Genomic DNA, 25,974 nt, shown 5'->3' on the forward strand with positions numbered 1-25,974 from the left:
ACTTGAAACATGTCAAGATCTTGATACCTGTCTAATCTCTTCATCTCTTTGTACCAATAAAGTTTGGTTTAGCAGTTTGACAACAAAGTAATTGATCACCATAGCATTGCTAACATGGTAAAACGTTTCTCCCTTTATAAACTAAGCCATGTGATCAGTTTCTAAATGTGTTTCTTTGCATTGCCTAACTCATGAAATTATACTTCCCTGAAACCCCCCAAGTGAATTGAAAAACTTGTAGTTCAGGAATAAAGAGATCTGCTCACCAATGCCAAAGGTCCAACCCAAGAGGAACTATTCCAAATCATACTTGGCCACTGAAGATTTTCAAAATTGTACAGAAGGAAGGTCTGATTGCCATCGGTGCTCAGGACAGCCTGAAATGTGTTCACCTGAATATACAGAAAATAATAGTTGAAGACTAATCCTCTGAAAAACATTTTAAGGTCAGAAAACGGTCATTGTTGCAGCATCATGGTAATATCCTCACCTTGTTTGTTGAAGATCCAATATACGCAACTCGGTGCCATGTGGCTACAAACACCCACTGAGCTGTGAAATTCACGGCATGGAAGTAAGTTCTGATATCGGAGGTGGCCCGGGACAGAAGAGAGGCATCGGTGCTCTCATGGTAATATATATCACCCGCTAATCTATTATCTATATCAGCCCAGAAAACAGCCAGGAACGGGTTCCCAAATGCAACAGGAAGAGCTTGTGGTATGTATTGACTGATTGGTGAGCCAAATGATAACAGACCATTATTATTCACCTGTGAAGGGGAAAATTGAGAAAAAAATAGCTTAATCCAGATGTATCACTATAGAATTTAGGAGGATTTATTTATATTTATCTAAAGTAGGAAATGGGTGTATGACCTGAGAACAGCATTTTTATGGGTGAAGCCCATATTTGAAATGAGCGTTGTTTCAGGATTTATTATTTTAAAAACAGTGATTTTGTTTAAAAGGTATACTTACATAGAGATAAGAGTAATTTCTCCCAAATAGTGGGATGCCCCTGGAAGTCAATATTTTTTGCGATCCTCCATCATCTATCTTTGGATTGATAATGTCGATTGCAGATCCATATGGGTAGAGCAGATCTGAACATAAAAGCAATCATAACTTACTTCTCCATCCAGGAATATATCAATTTTATCTGTGTATAATCAAGAATATCTCTACACTATAACCATTAACTCAGAAGCATAAATGTACCTACATGATACTCTAGGCTCAGCCTCCAGCGTAGGTGGAGACTGTAGCACAAAGTCTGTTGGAACGGCTGAAAAGGGGTATTCATCACAGACCGTGCATCAGTAAGAAGATCCCAGGATCCCTCATGCCTAGTGTATTCTAATTTAAATAGTTACCAGTGAATTTTTTAATTACCTGAAGACAGTATGAAAGGAGAGATATTAGTTGTGGAGAGTGTGGTTGAGGGTACAGTTGTCGTTGTCAATGGAGTGACCGTAGAATTTTCATTTTCTGTAGAATTATCTAGGAAGAAAAAAACATACCTAAACATTTGTACTCACAGCAGTCTCCTAACTCATCTACCCCATTCTGGTTTTGGTAAAATTGGCAAGGATCAAGACACACGTCATGTCCTCTAAGAAAATTCAGAAAATGCTCTTTTTAACCACTTTCGGACAGCCTGCCGCATATATACTGCAGCAGGGCGGCCCGGGTGCGTAAAATCACGTACATGTATGATATGTCTGGGGTGCGAGCGCGCCGTCGGAGGACCGCTCTTGCTGCGACTGGACACAGCGGAAGCCAATCAGCAAGTCCGGCGGCCGCAACTGCTGCCAGGACCCGCCGATCGTTTGGTTGAATGACAGAACGGCGGTCTGCCTATGTAAACAAGGTAGACCGCTGTTCTCTCACAGAGAAAGAGAAAGATCTTGTGTTTCAGCTAAGCTTAAACACAAATCTCTCTTTTCCTCTAGTGCATTCACTACAACTACAGTTAGAAATCACTCCCTAGGAGCACACTTAGCCCCTTGATCGCCCCTGGTGTTAACCCCTTCCCTCTCAGTGTCATTTATACAGTAAAAGTGCATTTTTTTTAGCACTGATCACTGTATTAGTGTCACTGGTCCCTAAAAAGTGTCACTTAGTGTCAGATTTTAATACCGCAATGCCGCAGTTCTGCTAAAAATTGCTAATCACCGCTAGGGATGATGGAACTTTTCAAAAGTTCGGTTCGACCAGAACACCAGAACTTCCAGAAAGTTCGGCCCGGATTTCAGAACCCCACTGAAATCAATGGGACCCGAACTTCGGTAATCAAAAAAAACCATTTTGAAGCCCTAAAACCCAATAAATGCCCCTAAAAAGTGCCTAGGGTTCTGGGTCATGCCCCAGAGACTATTAATCACACAAAAAAAGTTGTTAAAAATTGTCATTTTTGATAGAGAGCCAATTATTGAAAAAATTATTGAAAAAAAAATGAGATTTCTTTGCATTTAGTGTCTGGGGGGTCTAACACGTGTACCTGTGAAGTTTCAGCTCTGTAGCATGTCCAGAACCAGAAAAAAAAGATTGTTTGTATTAGAACACTTATAGAACAGGGATATGGCTCCGCTATTTTCACACCTTACCGGTTTTGTAGCAAGCATTTTTTTTGTCATTTTTTGGGGGTTATTGGAGGCAGGCATAACATCAGAACTTCTGTGTAGGGGTTTATATACACACACACTTATATGTATATATACACATACACATATATAGGTGTGAAAGTAGCAGAACACTATACTTGCGCTAATGAAATAATTAACAGGCATATGGCTTCTCTCCTTTCACACCTATATGTGTGTATATGTGTATAAATACATATAAGTGTGTGTGTATATATACCCCTATACAGAAGTTCAGATGTTTGCCTGCCTCCAAAGACCCACAAAAAATGCCCAAAAAAAACCGCCTGCAATAACACACCTGGGCGTTTTTTTTTTTTGGCGCAGGCGTTTTTTTTGGGCATTTTTGTTGGGTCTTTGGAGGCAGGCAAAACATCTGAACTTCTGTATAGGGGTATATATACACACACACTTATATGTATTTATACACATACACATATATAGGTGTGATAGGAGCTGAGCCATATGCCTGTTAATTATTTCATTAGCGCAAGCATAGTGTTCTGCTATTTTCACACCTATATATGTGTAAGTGTATATACAGAAGGACCCACCGACCTTGTGCATTACCACTAAAAAGTTTAAAATCAAAGAAGGGTAGCATACAATATACTCACAAACCTAGGATGTGTACACGCATGTAGGAAATGGGAACTGCTTGCTTCCAGAACACTTCTCTACTGCTCGATAGCGTGATGGCGTCCTCAAAACCTGGAATGGCTTACGACTTTTGAGGGAGAACCTTCTTCCTCAGAGCCAATGATTGGCAATTTTGGCTCTGAGGAAGAGGGTTCTCCCTTGAAATGAGTAAGCCATTCCAGGTTTTGAGTAAGGCATCACGCTATTCAGCAATAGAGAAGTGTTCTGGAAGTGAGCGGTTCCCATTTCCTACATGCTTGTACACATCCTATGTTTGTGAGTATAATGTATGCTACCCTTCTTTGATTTTAATAAGCTTTTTAGTGGTAATGCACAAGGTTGGTGTGCCCTTCTTAGGCCACACCCTCCCTCATTACACAAATACACATCACCTGATATGCTTACATCCCATAAGCATTCAAGTTTATACAGCTCGGAGTTGGACAATATGCAAAAAAAATTATGATTTGGTGAAAATACTCACTGGCCTAATAATTGTGCACACAATGTAAATATTTAAATTTGATATGAAAAAGACAGAGAATCATTGAAATAATAAAAACAATACAAAAAGTAAATCCTTAAAAAACAACTCGAAACAAATGTGTGTTCACAAAAACAAACAAACGAAAACGAAAAATAAAAAAGAGAGGATCATAAAAAATATAAACACAATACAAAAAGTAAATCCTTCAAAAACAACTCTAAACGTGTGTTCACAAAAACAAACAAATGAAAACCTTTTGGTTAAAAATAGTTATTTCAGATTTGATCAGATAATATTTACGGTATTTTAATACCAAAAGGGTTAAATATAGGGGATCCTCACCTATACTTCCATTGACATCTTCTGGATGTAATTTGTCCACTTTAAATGCCCAACGTCCGGTTACATTGACATTGCTTGTAGATGATAAATTGGCAACAGAGAGTGTGAGGGATCCTGGGAGTGTGTAGTATCCTGTCCCATAGCCGCTGTTCAGTCCAGCCTATGCAGTTCAAGAACATGTATAAAGAATTGTCTATGCAAGTTACACTGAAATCATCACTGTATAAACTTTATTTACTGACAGCCAAGAAGAGAAGAAAGTCCATGTTTTATCCAGCAAAGTGACTTTGGTGGTAAGTATTCCTTAAATGGTTAACCAAGTATGGAAATCAAATACAACTTTTAAAGTGATACTAAACCCATGAATGTAAAAATAATGCATCTGCACTAACCCCAATCAAACACTAATGCACTAATGAATATGTAGACTGATTCTACTGTTGTGGGTTTAGTAACATTTTAAGTAGAACACATTGTAAGAACCATTCATGGTACAAATATTATTCCATTATTGTCAGGGCTCAACTATCCTCCTAGTTATTTTGCTTAATTATTCAGTTAAATCCTATGGAAAAAAAATAATCTAGGGTCAAATTGCAGAATACTTGGCAAAATTGGGAACTTTTTGGCAACATTTCACCATTCAATAAAATGCGAGTCAATGAGGAAAAGAAGTTAAGAATTGGATTGGTCTTTATATAGGAACTACAGTCTGCTCACATAATTTGTAATAAAAACTTCTTTGCCATTCTGAAGCTTCCCTCCAACCCCTTAACCCCTTTCATAACAATATATATATATATATATATATATATATATATATATATATATATATATATATATATACCATTATTCTGTATTTGCCAAATATGCTACAGAAATCTCACTCTACTAAGTCTGGCTGCAGCCATTTTAACTGTGGGCAGCTGAAGCTGCAGCCTTTTCATTTCCTGGATCTACACAGACACACACACACACACAGAGGCACACAGAAAAATATGTATATATATATATATATACTGTATATATATATATATATACACACACACACATATATATATATATATATATATACTGTATATATATACACACACACACACACACACACATATATATATATATATATATATATATACTGTATATATATACACACACACACACACATATATATATATATATATATATATATATATATATATATATATATATATATATACTGTATATATATATATATATATATATATATATACATACTGTATATATATATATATATATATATATATATATATATATATATATATATATATATTGTATATATACACATATATATATATATATATATATATATATATATATATATATATATATATATAATACACAGATACACAGACACACACACATATATGTATACAGACACACACACACACACATATATATATAAATATATATATATATATATATATATATTCAGACACACACATACACATATATACAGACAGATAGACACCCCTGCTCATCTGCACTTTTCTCCTCTCTTGATGAATATTCATGAATCTCTGCAGTCTCCTATTATCTCCGCCCTCATCCAGCCCCCTCCAGCTCTGCAGCTCTCATTAGCTGTTCAATGACTCATCCCTCCTTCTTTGCTGGCAAACCCTCACTAGAGTGAGAGGGAGCTGTGCATTATGCCATTAGCCTAGGCTAATTACCCGACAGGAAAGAGGAAGGTGGCTGTATAAGGTATTTACTGGCAGAAAAAAAAAAATAAAATTATTATCCAAAGTTAAAACAACAAGGGCAGAAGTTTTAATGGATGGAAAAAATGACTAAAGAGCCGCTTTAAGTTGCTCCTGAGGTTTAGTAAAGCTACTTTCAAATATCCTGGACCTGTGCCAAAAATATTACCCTAACCCTTTATTAATATTATATCTATTGCTCCAAGGCTATTGGTCCACATTTCGTAGCTCTTAGTTCTCTCCTCCACTACCTGTTCTGTGTACATTCAAAAGAATAAAAATAAATAAACAAAAAAAAAAAACAACAAATGGGCATTAAGATAAGTAGAATTGATACATTTCACACACAAAGTTTTTAGTCATGAGATCGAATCACTGTGTGTGTGAAACATGTCAAGGTTTCTTATCTTGATACCCGTCTACTTTAAGCACAACCTAGGTTTGGTGTAACAGTAAGCAGCCATAGCCTCCACTTCAGATTTCCATGCAACACAGATCTTTGGTTTATAAACAAAGCAATGGACTGTTTTCATGGCTTGGTCTTTCAACAAAGCCATTGATCACCATGTGATCACCAACATGGTTACCCATTTCTCCAGTGATAAACAAAGCCATGTGATCACAGCTTGTAAATGTGTTTGCTTGCACTGCCTATCTCATAAAATGATACTTCTTTGAATCCTCTGAGTGAATTCAAAATTGAATAGTTTAGGAATAAAGAGATCTTCTTACCAAGGTCAAAGGTCCATTATGGTAGTAACCATAGGCATAAATACTCGGCCACTGAATATCATCATAATTGTACAGAAGGAAGGTCTGATTGCCATCAGTACTCAGAACAGCCTGAAATGTGTTCACCTGTAAATACACAATGATTGTTCAAGACTAAACTCTGAATGACATTTTAAAGGTGAAAAAAAAAAAAGCTATTGTTGTAACTTAAAGAAAAGGCACCAAAGTAATATCTTTACCCGGTTTGTTGAAGATCCATAATATGTAACTCGGTGCCATGTGGCTACAAACACCCACTGAGCTGTGAAATTCACGGCATGGAAGTAAGTTCTGATATCGGAGGTGGCCCGGGACAGAAGAGAGGGATCGGTGCTCTCACGGTAATATATATCACCCACTCTTCTATTATCTACATCGGCCCAGAAGATGGCCAGGAACGGGTTTCCAAATGCAACAGGAAGAGCTTGTGGTATGTATTGACTGATTGGTGAGCTGAATGATAACAGACCGTGATTGTTCACCTGTGAAGGAAAAAAATTACAAGATTTTTTTTTTTTTGCACCCACAGAAATATACAGTACAGGAATGATAGCTAATTACCTAATATATAGACATAAGTGTATAATTACTGGACAATATTAACCGGTTGCCGACTGCTCACAGTATATTTACTGCGGCAGTCAGCCCTGGCCAGGCAGAGTGACGTAGGTCTACGTCCCTCGCCTGTCACTCCTTTTAGAGCCAATAGCGGGCGCGCGTCCGACTCGGCTCGTTCACAGAGGAGTGCGGGCGTGTGACCGGCGGACCCGATGTCCGCCGGTCACACTACGATCGCCGGTACAGCGGAAGAAAGACAGAGCGGCTTATGTAAACAAGCCGCCTGTCATTCTCCCCTGTGTAAAAATGAAGATTAGACGGTTCTACTATGTAGAACCGTTGATCTTTGTTTTTACACTAGGAGACATGTCCCCCTACAGTTAGAATCACGCCCCTAGGACACACTTAACCCCTCCCTGTCCAATACAGTTAACCCCTTCACTGCCAGTGTCATTTTTGCAGTAACAGTGCATATATATAGCACTGATTACTGCAGTAATGTCACTGGTACCCCCAAAAGTGTCAAAAATGTCAGTCAAGGGTCCGATCTGTCCGCTGCAATGTCGCAGTACCGCAAAAAAAATCGCAGATCGCCGCCATTACTCGTTAAAAAAAAAACACCAAAAATGACAAAAATCTTTCCCTTTATTAGTAAACTTTTGCGCAAACCAATCAAAATACGCTTTTTGCAAATTTTTTTACCAAACATATGTAGCGCAAAACAATTTGGCCGAAAATGTTAAAAAATTTAGATTTTACATTTTTTTGGGGGGAATTTCATATGAAAAAAGTGAAAAATATTGTTATTTTTGCAAAAATTACGCTCTTTTTTTGTGTATAGCGCATTAACAAAAAATCGCACAGGTGATCAAATACCACCAAAAGAAAGCTCTGTTTGTGGGAAAAAAAGGACGTGAAATTCGTTTAGGTACAGCGTCGCACGACCGTGCAATTGTCCGTCAAAGTCACGCAGTAAAAAATCGCAAAAAACCCCCTGGTCAGGAAGGGGGTAAAATCTTCCGAGGCTTAAGTGGTTAATAAGAATAAAGCTTCCTTTGAAAATAGTAAGAATGTTTTTTTTTGTCTTTTGAATGTTTTAGAAACTAAATTCAAAATATATGTGTAAAAATATCAAGCATGATACTTGCATAAAGATAAGAATAATTTCTTCCAAAAAGCGGGATTTGTCTGGAAGAATATATTTTTGGAGATCCTCCATCAAGTTCCCTTGGAGTGATATTGTCGATAGCGGATCCATATGGGTAGAGAAGATCTAAAGCAAAGATGAAACTTCATGTTATGCAATAAACCCACAAAATAAAATGAAAATCTTTGACTTTAAACAAACACAAGGCTACCTTAATTTGTGTAGGTTATATCTGCCTTGAGCTCAACTCATGGCAGGACCCAGATTTAGGTGTCCGTTTATGAAACAGAGAAAAGCTGTGACCCTCCCGGTTTATGTAGCTGAGATGAAGAGCAGAGGACTTGTTCTCAGCTTCTTATCACAGTACATGACCGTTCTGCCACAAACCGCCAGTTTATGAAAGTGAGATCTGAAGATCTCACAGCCATTACACTGAAATATCTCCTTCCCAGATTCTCCAGCTCAGAGGTGGAGAATCTGGGAGAGAAGCTGGTGAGAATAGAGGAAGAAGACTTCTTTCTTCCTATAAATCAGCACCAGTGGGTCAAAAATGTATATAAGAAAAAAAAAAGCCTTATACGTTTCTTAAACTGAGAAGTTTTTCCACAGTTCCATTCTTGGCAGTTCTCAGAGGAAAATTATCTCCTCTGCAGCCTTTTTATGAAGCCGAGAACTTCAGTTCTCAGAGGGAGAACAGAGTTTTTGGGCGGGGGGGCGCGGCAGACCGAGCGCACCATACCCCCCCACCGGACCACACCAGGCCGCACACTATACCCCCCCCCCCGAACCACAGGTAGACAGGAGAGTAGAGGACAGAGAGGACAGACAGGACCCCCGCTCACTCAACCTGCCTGGATGCAGCAGCAGGCACGGCGGCAGCTTCGGCTTCTTCCCCATCTTCTGCGTCTCCTCCCTCCTCCTCCATGCCCAATGGCATGGATTCTCCTTTCGGCCAATTGGGAAATGGATCCCGCTTCCTGATTGGCCAGGAGGGGGATCCGTGTGACAATAGCAAATTTTCATTCGCTATTGTCACACAACTGGGTGGGCTTGGGGCGCACTGCTCTGCGCCCCGAGCCCACCCTTTTTTTCAGCCTGTGAGAGCCTCTGGCTCTAATCACATGGCTAAAAAAAAAAAAAAAGCCCCATTGAACTCCATGCGTCCGGCGCCTTGAACTCCATGCGTCCGGCGCCCCGCATGTAGATTGGGGGGCCGGACGCATGGATAGGGGAGGTGGCGCCCCTGCGCCCCGTATGACCAGCCACCACTTATGAAAAGTGTAGCAACATATAACACTCAATCCAAAATCAATTCTACTGAGCATCTACTGTAGATACATTTTGAATATTTGCTCTGGCTTAAGTGTTTTTGCTAAGAAGTGGTGGTATATTCTTCTGTTTAGGCACTGCTTGCTTATTGTGGGTTCTCCCAGTGCACTTGATTGTTTTTTCAGAGGTGTCTGATTGTTTACAGTGCCTTGTGCAGAGATGCTAAATATATGATATATATTATAATCCATCCTATTTTTAATGTGTTTTATGGGGTGGTCGGTGCACAGGGGCACTGATGAGAGGGTTAAGGTTGTCCCTGCCCAGCGGCTCATTGAGTGGGGTGTTTCTTCAGTGTGCAAACACCCAAATAGTTGCTCATTACCTGGCTGGGCTAGCTCTGAGTAAAGGAGTTCATCCCCCGAAATGCGTAATCTTTTCCACTGTTGGCAAAAGACGAGTCACCCGTCTCACCTGCTGGAGCACTGTACTTGATAAACTTGATTTTATGCTTATCTTGTGAGTATAATAATGGTGCGTGTTTTTAACCACTTTACGACCGCCCACTGCAGATATACTGCGGCAGGCAGCCGTTCCTAGGCAAAGCGGCATAGGTATACATCACTCGCTCTCAGGAAGCTAGGGGGCGAGCGTGCGCAGCCGCTGGCACGCTCCTACAACCGCTCATCAACGGGGAAGCTGATGCGTGTGTCAGGCGGCTCCGATTGCCGACTGACACCCGTGATCGTTACCTGCTGAGAGAGAAGAATGGTCAGCTGTTGTAAACACAGCTGACCGTTCTTCTCCCTTCAATGATCATAGAGTCCATGTGATCCTTCCATATAGGATCACAGGTCTCTATGGTCATTTCAGAAGCCCCGCCCCCCCACAGTTAGAATCACTCCCCTAGGCTCACATTTAACCCCTTGACCACCCATAATGTTAACCTCTCCCCTGCCAGTGTCATTATTACAGTAGCAGTGCATTATTTTTAGCACTGATTACTGTAGTAATGTCACTGGTCCCCCCAAAAGTGTCAAAAATTTACGTCAGAGGTCTGATCTGCCTGCCGCAATGTCGCAGTCCCACAAAGAATCACAGATCGCCGCCATTACTAGTAAAAAAAAAAATGACATAAATCTTTACCGTAGTTAGTAGACGCGATAACTTTTGCGCAAACCAAACAAAATATGCTTATTGCGATTTTTTTTTTTACCAAAAATATGTAGCAGAAAACAAAATGGCCTACAATGTTAAATAATTTTGATTTTTAAATTTTTTTTGAGAATGTTATATAGCAGAATGTGAAAAATATTGTTTTTTTTTTTCCAAAATTGTCACTCTTATTTAGTTTATTACACAAAAAATAAAAATCGCACAGGTGATCAAATACCACCAAAAGAAAGCTCTATTTGTGGGAAAAAAATTACATCAATTTTATTTGGGTACAGCATCACACGACCGCGCAATTGTCCGTTAAAGTAACGCAGTGCCGAATCGCAAAATAGGGCCTGGTCATTAAGGGGGCAAATCCTTCCGGTCTTAAAGTGGATAATAAAGGATTTTGGTGGTTTGCGCCCTCTTTTGTATGTTTTTGTAGAAGCATAAATGTGAAAACATGATACTCTAGCTTCAGTCTCCCGCGTAGGTGGGGGCTGTTGCACTTAATCTGATGGAACAGCCCAAAATGTAGGATTCATTGCAAACTGTATCAGAAGATACGGAGACCCTCATACTTATAATTATAAACAACTTTGAAGAGCAACTAAAGAGTAGGATTCATCAAAGATCATGCTTTAGTATGAAGATCTCAGGGTTCCTCATGCCTTGTTTATAATACTTTTTGAATAGTCGCTCGTAAATCTTTGTTACCTGAAGACTGTATGAAAGGAGAGGTATTAGTTATGTTGCGTGCCAATGGAGAGGTAATAGTTGTGGTGCGTGTGGTGATGGGTCCAGGCGTAGTTGTCAGTGGAGTGCCCGTAGAATTTTCATTTTCTGTAGAATTATCTAGGAAGAAAAAACATACCTAAATATTTTTTACGCACAACGACCGCCTAACCCACCTTCCCCATTTTGGTTTGGTAAAATGGGCAAGGATCAAGAAGGACACAGGACATGTTCTCTGAGAAGATTTTGCTGATATACTTAGGCCAACATAGCCTATTTTTACTCTTGTAGAAAATGTACAGTGCATCGTTTTGTAAAGTAAATCAGCTTATTGATATTAATCCTATTAATGTGTATTAACAACTATCTATATAAATATATGTGCACAAAAATATACAATACTTTCCCTTGAAATTAGTTATATCAGATCTGGCCAGATAATATTCATAGTGATTTATTAACATGGGGTTAAACACAGTGGATCCTCACCTATATTTCCATTGACATCTTCTGGACGTAATTTGTCCACTTTAAATGCCCAACGTCCGGTTACATTGACGTTGCTTGTAGATGATAAATTGGAGACATAGATTGTGAGGGATCCTGGGAGTGTGTAGTATCCTGTCCCATAGCCGCTGTTCAGTCCAGCCTATGCAGTTCAAGAACATTAATAAAGAATTGTCTATGCAGATTGCACTGTGTATTGAGCGCTGTATACATTTTATTTACTGATACACAAGAAGAACAAAAAGTCCATGTTTTACCCAGCAAAGCAACTTAAGTATTCCTTAAAGTGGTTGGAAAAGCAGGTCTATGCATTAAGACAAAAAACCTTCTGTGTCCAGCAGCCCCCCTCAGCCCCCCTAATACTTCCCTGAGCCCCATCTTGATCCAGCAATGTTGCCGGAGAGACTCGGCTGTCCAGACTATTGGCCGAGACAGCAGTGAAGCACCATTGGCTCCTACTGCTGTCAATCAAAGTCAGTGAGCCAATGAGAAGAGATAGGGGGTGGGGCCAGGGCACTGCTCAATGTCTGGCTCGGCTCGGGTGCCCCATAGCAAGCTGCTTGCTGTGGGGGGACCTAAACAGGAGGGAAGACCTGGAGGGCCGAAAAGGGACCCAAGAAAAGGCGGATCGGTGCTGCTCCGTGCAAAACCACTACACATAGCCGGTAAGCATAACATGTTTGGTATTTTTATAGGAGAAAAAAACGAGACTTTAGTATCACTTGGAGCCCTATCCAAAATGTGAAGCTCTACATGTTTGCACCCTCCACTGCCACATTTGGCACTTTTTGCAGGGGGGGGGGGGGGTGGGAGTGGGTACCTGGTTTTAACAGGTACTCGCTCTCATTCACAGGGCACAGTGCACCTTGCGCATGCACAGTAGGAAACAGGCTGTAAAGCCGCAAGGCTTCACTTCCTGTTTCCCTTACTAGAGAAGCTGGTGCCTGCATCTGAAGCCACTTGAAGAATCAGTTCTGGTGAGGGAATTTTAGTATCCCTGGACAGGTTAGAATCCTTATATTATAAGTTAGCAGCTACAGTATTTGTAGCTCCTGACTTTTAGCTTTTTTCTAAAGGAGCTTGGACCTTTTTAAATAAGAACATTTTTGACTTATCTGCTCTGTGCAAAACCCGGGCTCCTGTTTAAGGGTTTCCCACCCTTCATATGGGTTTTCAGTTACAAAGCTAGAGAAAACGTGAAAGGACAATGAGGGTGGTCATCAGCACCCCCATAGTGCATTCAAAACTACAAGCCATCTGCCGCAATGGAAGACGGAACTTGTAGGGTCCTCATTCATAGATTCCAGGGATTCAGTGATGTGTCTGAGCTGGATACTCCATTTTAAAATGTAAAAGCTGGTGCAGGGAGTAGTTCTCCTGCCTGTTGACACGAATGAGGGGGGGGGGGGGGAACGGAGCGATGGACGGAGTGCCGGATAATTACATGTTACATGTTACACCCAAAATACAGGTATAACATGTGACATGTTAGCAAAGGGGAGCTTATGCAGAAATAAACCAAGTCTGACAGGGAAAACCCTGTAGGCGAGGAAGATGGGGATTTTAATGTGCCCAAAAACATCAAAAGAAAAACAAAGCACATCCTACAGTACGATGGATGGACATGTTTCACCCACAATTTGGGCTTCCTCAGGGTCTGGATGTGTGGCAAACTTTTCAAAAAATATATATATACACTCTGTAGGCTCTTCCTCCCTGCTTATACAAATTGCTTATTTTCCAGTACATTATTATAGATTCTGTTGCTTGGCTTATGAGATTTAGTTTTGTGTTTTTATTCAGTGTGTATATATATATTTTTTGAAAAGTTTGCCAGTCACCCGGATTCTGAGGAAGCCCAAATTGTGGATGAAACACGTCAATCCATCATACTGTAGGATGTGCTGTGTTATGTGATACACCTTTTATATGCTGTATTTTAATTTGTTGTTTTATTATTATGTCTTTAATAAAAGTTATATTTTTTATGATTTGTTTGTCTTTTGATGATTTTGGGCACAATAAAATCACCATCTATCTCGCCCACATGGTTTTCCCTGTCAGACTTGGTTTACTTCTAGATGTGTTTAAATTTTAGGGGATTGTGCCAGTATTTTGCTGTTAGATATTTACTTTTCACCCAACTCCCAGTTGAGGTTATTCTTTAAAATGTACAGCGGTTAGCAAAATAGAATGCTAAGCATGCAATGAACCTTTAAGTTGCTCCAGAGGTTTAGAAAAGTTCCTTTGCCTTGGACATGTACAAAAAAATGCTGTCATAACGATTTAACAAAAACAATTACTTCTGCTCTAACGGAGGGGGATTTTCATTCTGTAACTGACGGGAGTCACCTGCGGGCCTCAAGGCTTAACTATTTTGACAATGCCGCTCATAAGGCAGTACAACCGGTCCTGTTGTAATGGGCCAAGCCCTCATCAGTTAAACAGGGGGAGGGGGGGGGGAGCCTGGGCAACTATATCATTCATTTTGGCCTAAATGAAGACATTGTTTTTACTAGACCACACCCCCCCACTCCTCCTTGCTTACCAGGGCTTTAATAAATTTTACATTATTACATTTACATATATTTTACATAATTACATTTGCCTGGTCCCATCTCGTCAACAGCGGGACCCAGGAGGTGGGAGCAAAGGAAGTACTTCGCGGGGGGGGGGGGGCTCGCTAGGAAGGCTAAGCAGGGTCCCATGATTTCTAACAGCAGCTCAGTATTTTGACTACGTGCAAAAAAAACCCCCGAAATAACACTTCCTTGTTCTCACTGCTAGACTAAAGCTTATTAGTGCAATCAGAATGAATGAAGACGGGTGTCAAGATGAGTAGTGGTTGATGGTTATGAGTAGGCGAGGGTAAACTCGGGAAACGCGTCAACCTTTTGTCCTTGATGTTTTGATGTCCAGTTTTGGATCTACAGTGGTGAATAAACTTCACATGTTCACTTACATCGGTGTGCGGTCATCATTTTGTGTGTCAAGATAAGTAGCCTTATCCAGAGAAGGATCTGGGAGTCTTGATTGATGATAGATTAGGCAACAGCATGCAATGTCAAGCGGCAGCTGCCAAAGCCAGCAGAATATTAGCATGCATAAAGAAAGGGATGTATTCCAGAAATAAGACTATAATCCTTCCACTTTATAAAACTCTGGTCCTACCGCATCTGGAGTATTCTGTCCAGTTCTGGTCGCCAGTCCTCAGGAGGGATGTGTTGGAGCTGGAGAGAGTCCAGAGAAGGGGGGCTAAACTGATTAGGGGATTGGAGGACCTTAACTATGAAGAGCGGCTGCAATCGCTCGATTTATTCTCCCTGGAGAAGAGACGCCTGAGGGGGGACATGATAGCAATTTCTAAATATCTCAATAGGGATCTCAGCTTAGAAAAAAAGCTGTTCATTCGAAGGGATTGCATGAGGACTCGAGGGCATACAATGCGATTAGAGGAGAAGCGTTTTAACCTCAGGCAACGTGGGGGGTTCTTTACTGTTAGGGCTACAAGATTGTGGAATTCTCTACCACAAGAGGTGGTTTCTGCGGGAAGTATGGTGGCTTTTAAAAGACTCTTAGACTTACATCTCAAGGATCAGGACATTAAGGGCTATGTGAGATGATTACAGCCACACACACCTACACAGGTTGAACTGGATGAACTATTGTCTTTATTCAACCTCACCTACTATGTAACTATATGTAACTTTCACATCCAATGCATGTAGTCATGAGTTCTAATCACTTTGAGCTTCAAAGGTGTCAAGACATTCTACTCTTGATACCCATCTAATTTTTGCATCTTTTTGTACTAATAAAGTTTGTTTTAGAAGTTTTTCAACAAAACAATTGCTCATGTAATTGCTAGAACGGTAAACCGTTACTCCACTGATAAACAAAGTCATGTGATCACAGTTTCTACATGTGTTTCTTTTGCCGGGCTTAACTCGTGAAATAATACTTCCTTGAAAGCCCCCAGTGAATTCTAAAGCTTGTAGTACAGGGATAAAATGATCTGCTCACCAATGCCAAAGGTCCATACTGAGAGAAACCATTCAAACTCATACTTGGCCACTGAATATCTTTATAATTGTACAGAAGGAAGGTCTGATTGCCATTGGTGCTCAGGACAGCTTGGAATGTGTTCACCTGAAAGTAAAGAAAATGATAGTTGAAGACTAAACCTCTGAAAAAGATTTTTAAGGTCCGAAAACAGCCATTGTTTCAGCTCAAAAAAAAGCATCATGGTGATATCCTCACCTTGGTTGTTGAAGAACCATAATACGCAACTCGGTGCCAGGTGGCTACAAAAACCCACTGAGCTGTAAAATTCAAAACATGGAAGTAAGTTCTGATATCGGAGGTGGCCCGGGACAGAAGAGAGGGATCTGTGCTCTCACGGTAATATATATCACCCGCTACTCTATTATCTATATCAGCCCAGAAGAGAGCCAGGAACGGGTTTCCAAAAGCAACAGGAAGAGCTTGTGGTGTAAATTGACTGATTGGTGATGAAAATGATAACAGACCATTATTATTCACCTGTGAAGAGGTAGATTGAGAAGAAAACAGTTTTAGCCAAATGTACCAATGTAGAATTTGTGAGGAATTCTACCTATTTATCTAAAATACAAAATGGGTGTATGACCTGAGAACAACATTTCTATAGGTGAAGCCTAATTTTGAATTACTATGATGGCCATTTCAGGATTTAATATTTTAAGGAAAGAGATTTTGATTAAATGGTATACTTACATAGAGATAAGAGTAATTTCTCCCAAATAGTGGGATGTCCCTGGAAAGAAATATTTTTGGTGACCCTCCATCATCTATCTTAGGATTGATAATGTCAATTGGAGATCCATATGGGTAGAGCAGATCTGACCAAAAGAACAATCATAATTTACTTCCCCATCCAAGAATATATCCAAATTTAACCATCAACGTAGAAACATAACATGATACTCTAGCCCCAGCCTCCCGCATAGGTGGAGACTGTTGCAATGAATCTGTTGGAGTAGCTGAAGTGTAGGATTCATTGCAAACTGTGTATCAGTAAGAAGATCTCAGAAGCCCTCATGCATAAATGTGCAAACATGATACTCTAGTCTCGGCTTCTCGCATAGGTGAAGACTGTTACAATGAATCTGTTGGAGCAGCTGAAGAGGGGGATTCATCATAGATCATGTTTTAATAAGAATATTTCAGGGTTCCTAATGTCTAGTTAATAATATTTGAATAGTTGCTCATTAATTTTTTTTACCTGTAAAAGGAGAAATATTAGTTGTGGTGCGTGTCAATGGAGAGGTAATAGTTGTGGTGCGTGTGGTGATGGGTCCGGTTGTAGTTGTCAATGGAGCATTCGTAGAATTTTCATTTTCTGTAGAATTATCTAGGAAGAAAAAACATACCTAAATATTTTTTACACACAACGACCTCCTAACCCACCTTCCCCATTCTGGTTTGGTGAAATGGTCAAGGATCAAGAAGGACACATGACATGTTTTCTGTGGATATTTAGCAGAAAAACTTTTTTTTATTGATAACTGAGTTTTCTTACAACGTGTTATTCGCATGAATGTAATTACTGTAGCACCCTTCTAGGTAGGTGCTAGGTGGATAAAAGCTTAGAAACTCCATCTGGTTGTCAGGGGAGCCTGATTGTTAGTTTTGCCTGTTTCATGTGTCCATGTGTGATTCATCTGGTCTGAGGAAGTGTCCCCACTGTATCCAATAGGGGAGCCTGTTGGACAGTGGAGGAAACCCCGCCAGTGACACACAGGCTTTTATGACTATCCCAGTGGGATGGCACAACAGTGGTGCATCCTGGGATATGTTATAAAAGTCATGGGCACATGTGACAGGTGTCTTTGGGCGGGAGCCAGGTCCCAAGAGGAGGGTGGCAGCTTTCTCTCCTCCTGTTGCTGAAGAAGGTGGTCATAGGCGGTCCGCCTTGTGGACCAGACGTGTGGAGCTGAGCCAGGAGGTCCAGTGGATGCTGACCAGGGATTTTGAAGCACAGCAACTCAGGGAAAAACAGAGTCCGTGAGTACCGGGAAGCTGGCCAGGGCTCTGCCCAGGAAGGGGACCACTCCAGTAGAGTGTCAGTGGACAGGAGGTCAGCACACACAACAAATGAGAAAGGGGGTGCCAAGTTAGACCCTGAAGAGTGACTTAAACAAGAGTTCATATTCTTTATCTTCACTTCAGTGGCAAGGTGAAGCAGCGGCCTTGCCGCACACACTGCAGTTAGTTGTCCTCAGGATTGTGCATAGTTCAAGTTGGAGTATCCCACTCATCCCTTCTCCCTTCCCAGTTCCAAAATAAAACACAAAAAAAAACAAAAAAAAACAACAACATCCCCTGGACTGTTTATCGACTGAGCCAAGGACTTAAAATGCTATTTGTCTGCTATCCGTTGCTAAGGGTAAACCAGGGGAATCCAGAAGGTGTAATTCTCAGCGGCTCCTTAGGGGGCAGTGCTACATTACTTTGGTATTTCAATGGCTATTGGTCTTATTTTTACTCTTGTAGAAAATGTACAACACATTATTTTGTAAAGTAAATGACCTTATTGATAATAATCCTATTAATATTGTATTCCTATTAATGTGTATTACTAAATATCTATTTAAATATATGTGCATAAAAATATACAATGCTTTCCCTTGAAACGAGTTACATCAGATTTGGTCAGATAATATTTATAGTGATTTACTAACACAGGGCTAAACACAGTGTAAGCTCACCTATACTTCCATTGATATCTTCTGGATGTAATTTGTTAACTTTAAATGCCCAACGTCCGGTTACATTGACATTGCTTGTAGATAATAAATTAGCAACTGAGATTGTGAGGGATCCTGGGAGTGTGTAGTATCCTGTATTGTAGCCGCTGTTCAGTCCAGCCTATGCAGTTAAAGAACATGTATTAAGAGTTGTTTATGCACATTACACCGTATACTGTATGCTGTAAAAGCTTTATTTACTGATATTTAAGAAGGACAAAAATTCCTTCTCCTGGTCCCTCCTCTTCGGTGAGTGCCCCCATAGCAAGCCCCTTGTTATGGGGGCAATCATGTGGGCTTGAACTTGAGCTTTGCTGCCATTGTCCATAGACACAGGCAGCATGGATCAGCCCCACCTCCCCACTCTATCATCACAAAATTTGATTGACAATAGCAGGAGCCAAAAGCATGGGGGCAATCGGGTGGGCTTGAACCTAAGCTGTGCTGCCCTTGTCCATAGACACAGACAGCGTGGCTCAGCCCCACCTCTCCCCTCTATCATCACAAAATGTGATTGACAATAGCAGGAGCCAGAAGCACCCTAAAAAAACAGGTATAACATGTAACATGTTAGCAAAGGTGTGCGTATCCTTTAACCACTTGCCGTCTGAGTACCGTAGTACTACTGCGGCAAAGTGGCTCGTTATCGTCTGACGACGTAGTACTACGTCGTCAGACACTCCTCTTTCTTGGCGGCGTGCGCGCGCGCCGCTGGAGGCTTGCTCCCGCTGTATTCAGTCACAGCGGGAGTCGGGCCAGGGGAGGATCGCCGCTGCTCTTCCCTGATCGTCGGGGATCTAGTGTGGAGATCCGCCTGCTTGTGTAAACACAAGCGGGCGGATCTCCCAAGTGACAGGCAGGGACAGATTGCAGGGTTCAGCATAGCTGAACCCTGGATCTGTCCTTGTGTCACATAGTCACCTCCCCCCACACACGTCAGTAAGCACCAGGCATACATTAACCCCTCCCTCTCCAATAAAATTAACCCCTTCCCTGCCAGTGTCATTTTTACAGTAACAGTGCATATATATAGCACTGATTACTGCAGTAATGTCACTGGTACCCCCAAAAGTGTCAAAAATGTCAGTCAAGGGTCCGATCTGTCCGCCGCAATGTCGCAGTCCCGCAAAAAAAAATCGCAGATCGCCGCCATTACGCGTAAAAAAAAAACCACCAAAAATGACAGAAATCTTTCCCTTTGTTAGTAAATGCAATAACTTTTGCGCAAACCAATCAAAATACGCTTATTGTGAATTTTTTTTAACAAACATATGTAGCAGAAAACAAATTGGACAAAAAAAAAAAAAATTTTGATTTTTACATTTTTTTGGGGGGAATTTCATATAAAAAAATGTGAAAAATATTGTTGTTTTTTTAAAATTTACGCTCTTTTTTTGTTTATAGCGCAAAAAGTAAAAATCGCACAGGTGATCAAATACCATCAAAAGAAAGCTCTGTTTGTGGGAAAAAAAGGACGTAAATTTCGTTTGGGTATGGCGTCGCACGACCGCGCAATTATCAGTTAAAGTCGCACAGCGCCGAATCGCAAAAAGTGGCCCAGACGTAAGACAGCAAAATCCTTTCGTTGGAAAGTGGGTAAAATGCACAGGAGTCAATGACATAGAATGTTAAGCATGCAATGACGTTTAAGTTGCTCCAGAGGTTTAGAAAAGTTTCTTTGCTTTGGACATATACCAAAAAATGCTGTCATAGTGATTTAGCAAACCAATTACTACTGCTCTAAAGGAGGGGTTTTTCCATTCCGTAACTTCCCGGAATCACCTGCGGGCCTCAAGGCCTAATTATTTTGACTATGTGCAAAAAAAAAAAAAAGGAAAAAAAAAAAAACAGTTCCTTGTTCTCACTACTAGACTAAAGATTCTTAGTGTCATCAGAAGTAATGTAGACAGGTGTTAAGATAAGTAGCCTTGATGAGTTTCACACATACAAAGGGTTTAGTCTTAAATTCAAATTACTTCGAGCTTGAAACATGTCAAGACATTCTAATCTCGATACCTGTTTAATTTTTGCATCTATTTGTACTAATAAAGTTTGCTTTAGAAGTTCTGCAACAAAACCAATAATCACAATGTCATTCCTAGCACAGTAAACACTTTCTCTGCTGATAAAGAAAGTCATGTGATCAGAGTTTTAACATGTGTTTCTTTGCAGTGCCTAACTCATGAAATTATATTTCCTTGAAAGCCCCCAGTGAATTAAAAAACATGTAGTTCAGGAATAAAGGGATGTACTCACCAATGCCAAAGGTCCATCCCGGGATAATCCATTCCAACTCATACTTGGCCACTGAATATCTTTATAATTGTAAAGAAGGAAAGTCTGATTGCCATCAGTGCTCAGGACAGCCTGAAATGTGTTCACCTGAAAGTGCATAAAATGTTAGTTGAAGACCCAATCTCTGAAAAATATTTTTAAGGTCGAAAAACAGCCATTGTTTAAGCTTAAGAAAAGCATCATGGTAATATCCTCACCTTGGTTGTTGAAGATCCATAATACGCAACTCGGTGCCAGGTGGCTACAAACACCCACTGAGCTGTGAAATTCATGGCATGGAAGTAAGTTCTGATATCGGAGGTGGCCCGGGACAGAAGAGAGGGATCGGTGCTCTCACGATAATATATATCACCCGCTACCGCATTATTTATATCAGCCCAGAAGATAGCCAGGAACGGGTTTCCAAAAGCAACAGGAAGAGCTTGTGGTGTATATTGACTGATCGATGATGCAAATGATAACAGACCATTATTATTCACCTGTGAAGGAGAAGATTGAGAAGAAAACAGGTTTAGCTAGATGTACCAATGTAGAATTTGTGAGGAATTCTACTGATCTATCTAAAGTAGGAAATGGGTGAATGACCTGAGAACAACATTTCTAAGGGTGCAGCCCAATATTAAATTGATGGCCATTTCAGGAATTAATATTTTAAAGAAAGAGATTTTGAATAAATGGTATACTTACATAGAGGTAAGAGTAATTCCTTCCAAATAGTGGGATGTTTCTGGAAAGAAATATTTTTGGAGACCCTCCATCATCTACCTTAGGATTGATAATGTCAATTGGAGATCCATATGGGTAAAGCAGATCTGACCAAAAGAACAATCATAATTTACTTCCCCATCCAAGAATATATCCGAATTTAGCCATCAACCTAGAAACATAACATGATACTCTAGCCCCAGCCTCCCGCATAGGTGGAGACTGTTGCAATGAATCTGTTGGAGTAGCTGAAGTGTAGAATTCATTGCAAACCATGTATCAGTAAGAAGATCTCAAAAGCCCTCATGCGTAAATGTGCAAACATGGTACTCTAGCTTAGGCTTCTCGCATAGGTGAAGACTGTTACAATGAATCTGTTGGAGCAGCTGAAGTGTAAAGCCTCGTACACACGCAACGAATTTCCACCGACCGCTCGTCCGTCTTTTGTCCAGAGTGGTGTCTGTTGGTTGGAATGTGCTCTAGACTGCACACAAATTTTCCCGCACGACAGAATTCTACTTCAGAAGTGACGTCATGTGTTGGATTGCTTTGTATGTGTTCTTTCATCTCTGAGCATGCCCAGTCTTGCTCATAACATTTTTCCCCATCGAAATCTGTACTGACTGCACGAAAATTGGACGTGTTTTGATGGAGGACAACAATTTTATAGCCTGTACACCAGGATTTTTTCGGCTGAAAAGTCGGAGTCGGTTGTCGAGAGCACCATACTAACAAGCCAAAAATCGGAAGATCGGTCGTCGGACGAAAATTCCTGGCCGAATTTCCACTCGTGTGTACGGGCCTTAAGGTTCATTGCAAATCTTGTATCAGTAAGAAGATCCCAGAAGCTGTGTCATGCATAAATGTGCAAACATGGTAGGCTTCTCGCATAGGGCAAGACTGGTACAATGAATCTGTTGGAGCAGCTGAAGAGGAGGATTCATCATAGATCATGTTTTAGTAAGAAGATTTTAGGGTTCCTAATGTCTAGTCTATAATACTTTGAATAGTTGCTAATTCATTTTTTTTACCTGTGAAAGGAGAAATATTAGTTGTCAATGGAGAGGTAGTAGTTGTGGAGCGTGTCGTGATGGGTCCAGGCACAGTTGTCAATGGAGTGTTCGTAGAACTTTCTGTAGAATTATCTAGGAAGAAAAAACACATCAAAATGTTTTTACACACAACGACCTTCCAACTCACCTACCCCATTCTGGTAAAATAGGCAAGGATCAAGAAGGACACACGACATGTTCTCTGAGAATATTTAGCAGAAATAATGTTTTATTTTTTAGCTGAGTTTCCTTACAACGTGTTATTAACATGCCTGTAATTACTTTGGAATTTCAGCTAACAATGGCTATGTGTCCTAATTTTACTCTTGAAGAAAATGTACAACACATTCTTCTGTAAAGTAAATCAGTTTATTGATATTAATCCTATTAATTTGTATTATTAACTATCTAAATCAATATATTATCTGTATGCACCGGGGGTCTAAGAGTAATGTAATTTCGATTCTTTGTATGTATGTATTGTAAATGTGGAAGAATTGACAATTAAGTCGATTTGAGATTTGAGATTTGAGATATATGTGCACAAAATGATACAATACTTTCCCTTGAAATGAGTTACATCAGATCTGGCAAGATAATATTGACAGTGATTTTTTTTTTAACATGGAGCTCAACACACCTATATTTCCATTAATATCTTCTGGACGTAATTTGTCCACTTTAAATGCCCAACGTCCGGTTACATTGACATTGCTTGTAGACGATAAATTGGCGACTGATATTGTGAGGGATCTTGGAAGTGTGTAGTATCCTGTATTATAGCCGCTGTTCAGTCCAGCCTATGCAGTTCAAGAACATGTATAAAGAGTTGTCTATGCCGATTACACTGTATACTGTATAAACTTTATTTACTGATACACAAGAATTACAAAAAGTCCATGTTTTAACCACAAAACCACTTTGGTGATAAATGTTTCCTAAAGTGATTCTAAACCTTCATTTTGTTTAACATAATAAGTATGTTATATTTACCTGCTCTGTGCAATGGTCTCCCACTGACCCAAGGCTTAACTATTTAGATTATGTGCAAAAAAAAAGCCAACGAAATAGTACTTATTGCCCACTGCTAGACTGAAGTTTTCACGCATAAAATGCTTAGTCATAAGGTCTAATCACTTTGTGCTTGAAACGCGTCAAGACTTTCTAATCTTGAAACCTGTCTAATTTTTGCATCTGTTTGTACTAATAAAGGTTTTTTTTTAGCAGTTTGTTAACAAAGCAATTGATAACCATTTGCAAACTTGGTTAACAGTTTCTCTGCTTATACTGTAAACAAAGTCATGTGATCACAGTTTCTAAATGTGTTTCTTTTGCAGGGCTTAACCGTTGAAATGATTATTTCTTGAAACCCTCCAGTAAATTGAAACACTTATAGTTTAGGAATAAAGTGATCTCCTCACCAATGCCAAAAGTCCATCCTGAAAGTAACCATTCCAACTCATACTTGACCACTGAATATCTTTATAATTGTAAAGATCGGTATTTTACAGTGAACAATAGTTCAGTAGATAAACAGAGCCATGTGCTCAAATTTTGCAACTGTGTTTCATACAGTGCTTAGCTTATGAAATTACACGTCTTTTAAATTCCTGAGTGAATTTGAAAACTTCAGAAATAAAGAGATCTGCTCACTAATACCAAAGGTCCATCCTGGGAGTAACCATTCCAACTCAAACTTGGCCACTGAATATATTCATAATGGTACAGAACGGTATTTTACAGTGAACAATAGTTCAGTAGATAAACAAAGCCATGTGATCACATTTTGCAACTGTGTTTCATACAGTGCTTAGCTTATGAAATTACACTTCTTTTAAATTCCTGAATAAAGTCGAAAACTTAAGGAATAAAGAGATCTGCTCACCAATGCCAAAGGTCCATCCCGGGATAATCCATTCCAACTCATACTTGGCCACTGAATATCTTTATAATTGTACAGAAGGAAGGTCTGATTGCCATCAGTGCTCAGGACAGCCTGAAATGTGTTCACCTGAAAGTACAGAAAATGATAGTTGAAGAATAAACCTCTGAAAAATATTTTTAAGGTACGAAAACAGCCATTGTTTCAGCTTAAAAAAAGCATCATGGTAATATCCTCACCTTGTTTGTTGAAGATCCATAATACGCAACTCTGTGCCATGTGGCTACAAACACCCACCGAGCTGTGAAATTCACAGCATGGAAGTAAGTTCTGATATCGGAGGTGGCCCGGGACAGAAGAGAGGGATCGGTGCTCTCACGGTAATATATATCACCCGCTAATGCATTATTTATATCAGCCCAGAAGATGGCCAGGAACGGGTTTCCAAAAGCAACAGGAAGAGCTTGTGGTGTATATTGACTGATCGATGATGCAAATGATAACAGACCGTTATTATTCACCTGTGAAGGAGAAGATTGAGAGGAAAACAGTTTTAGCCAGATGTACCAATGTAGAATTTGTGAGGAATTCTACCTATCTATCTAAAGAAGGAAATGGGTGAATGAGAACAACATTTCTAAGAGTAAAGCCTCATTTTAAACTGATGGTTGTTACAGGATTTATTATTTTAAAGAAAGAGATTTTGAATAAATGGTATACTTACATAGAGGTAAGAGTAATTTCTCCCAAATAGTGGGATGTTTCTGGAAAGAAATATTTTTGGAGACCCTCCATCATCTACCTTAGGATTGATAATGTCAATTGGAGGTCCATATGGGTAGAGCAGATCTGACCAAAAGAGCAATCATAATTTACTTCCCCATCCAAGAATATATCCAAATGTAGCCATCAACCTAGAAACATAACATGATACTCTAGCCCCAGCCTCCCGCATAGGTGGAGACTGTTGCAATAAATCTGTTGAAGTAGCCAAACTGTAGGATTCATTGCAAACCATGTATCAGTAAGAAGATCCCAGAAGCCTTAATGCGTAAATGTGCAAACATGGTACTCTAGCTTGGGCTTCTCGCATAGGTGAAGACTGTTACAAAGAATCTGTTGGAGCAGCTGAAGTGTTAAGCCTCGTACACACGCAACAAACTTCCGCCGACCGCTCATCCGTCTTTTGTCCAGAGTGGTGTCTGTTGGTTGGAATGTGCTCTAGACTGCACACGAATTTTCCCGCGCGACAAAATTCTACT

General features: G+C 40.0%; 1 protein-coding gene across 1 annotated transcript in view; it reads right to left on the bottom strand.

The window, feature by feature from the left end:
- Nucleotides 1-221: 221 nt before the first annotated feature.
- Nucleotides 222-25,974, bottom strand: part of LOC309568351 (uncharacterized protein) — a gene marked incomplete at its 5' end in the record, with an annotated part of 44,331 nt that continues 18,578 nt past the window's right edge. Inside the window, 24 exons of the mRNA XM_082274014.1 lie at nt 222-392; nt 491-772; nt 981-1,105; nt 1,225-1,287; nt 1,395-1,502; nt 4,113-4,272; nt 6,581-6,706; nt 6,820-7,101; nt 8,326-8,450; nt 11,466-11,603; nt 11,973-12,132; nt 16,014-16,139; nt 16,251-16,532; nt 16,746-16,870; nt 17,254-17,382; nt 18,713-18,899; nt 21,035-21,160; nt 21,271-21,552; nt 21,761-21,885; nt 22,810-22,923; nt 23,471-23,630; nt 24,716-24,841; nt 24,952-25,233; nt 25,437-25,561. Coding sequence (XP_082130140.1) covers nt 243-392; nt 491-772; nt 981-1,105; nt 1,225-1,287; nt 1,395-1,502; nt 4,113-4,272; nt 6,581-6,706; nt 6,820-7,101; nt 8,326-8,450; nt 11,466-11,603; nt 11,973-12,132; nt 16,014-16,139; nt 16,251-16,532; nt 16,746-16,870; nt 17,254-17,382; nt 18,713-18,899; nt 21,035-21,160; nt 21,271-21,552; nt 21,761-21,885; nt 22,810-22,923; nt 23,471-23,630; nt 24,716-24,841; nt 24,952-25,233; nt 25,437-25,561 — 3,908 coding nt within the window. The 3' untranslated portion in view covers nt 222-242. The remainder of the gene's footprint in view (nt 393-490; nt 773-980; nt 1,106-1,224; nt 1,288-1,394; nt 1,503-4,112; nt 4,273-6,580; nt 6,707-6,819; nt 7,102-8,325; nt 8,451-11,465; nt 11,604-11,972; nt 12,133-16,013; nt 16,140-16,250; nt 16,533-16,745; nt 16,871-17,253; nt 17,383-18,712; nt 18,900-21,034; nt 21,161-21,270; nt 21,553-21,760; nt 21,886-22,809; nt 22,924-23,470; nt 23,631-24,715; nt 24,842-24,951; nt 25,234-25,436; nt 25,562-25,974) is intronic.

This window comes from Pelophylax lessonae (genome assembly GCF_965119305.1).
Source record: "Pelophylax lessonae genome assembly, chromosome: 12".
Taxonomy (NCBI): Eukaryota; Metazoa; Chordata; class Amphibia; order Anura; family Ranidae; genus Pelophylax; species Pelophylax lessonae.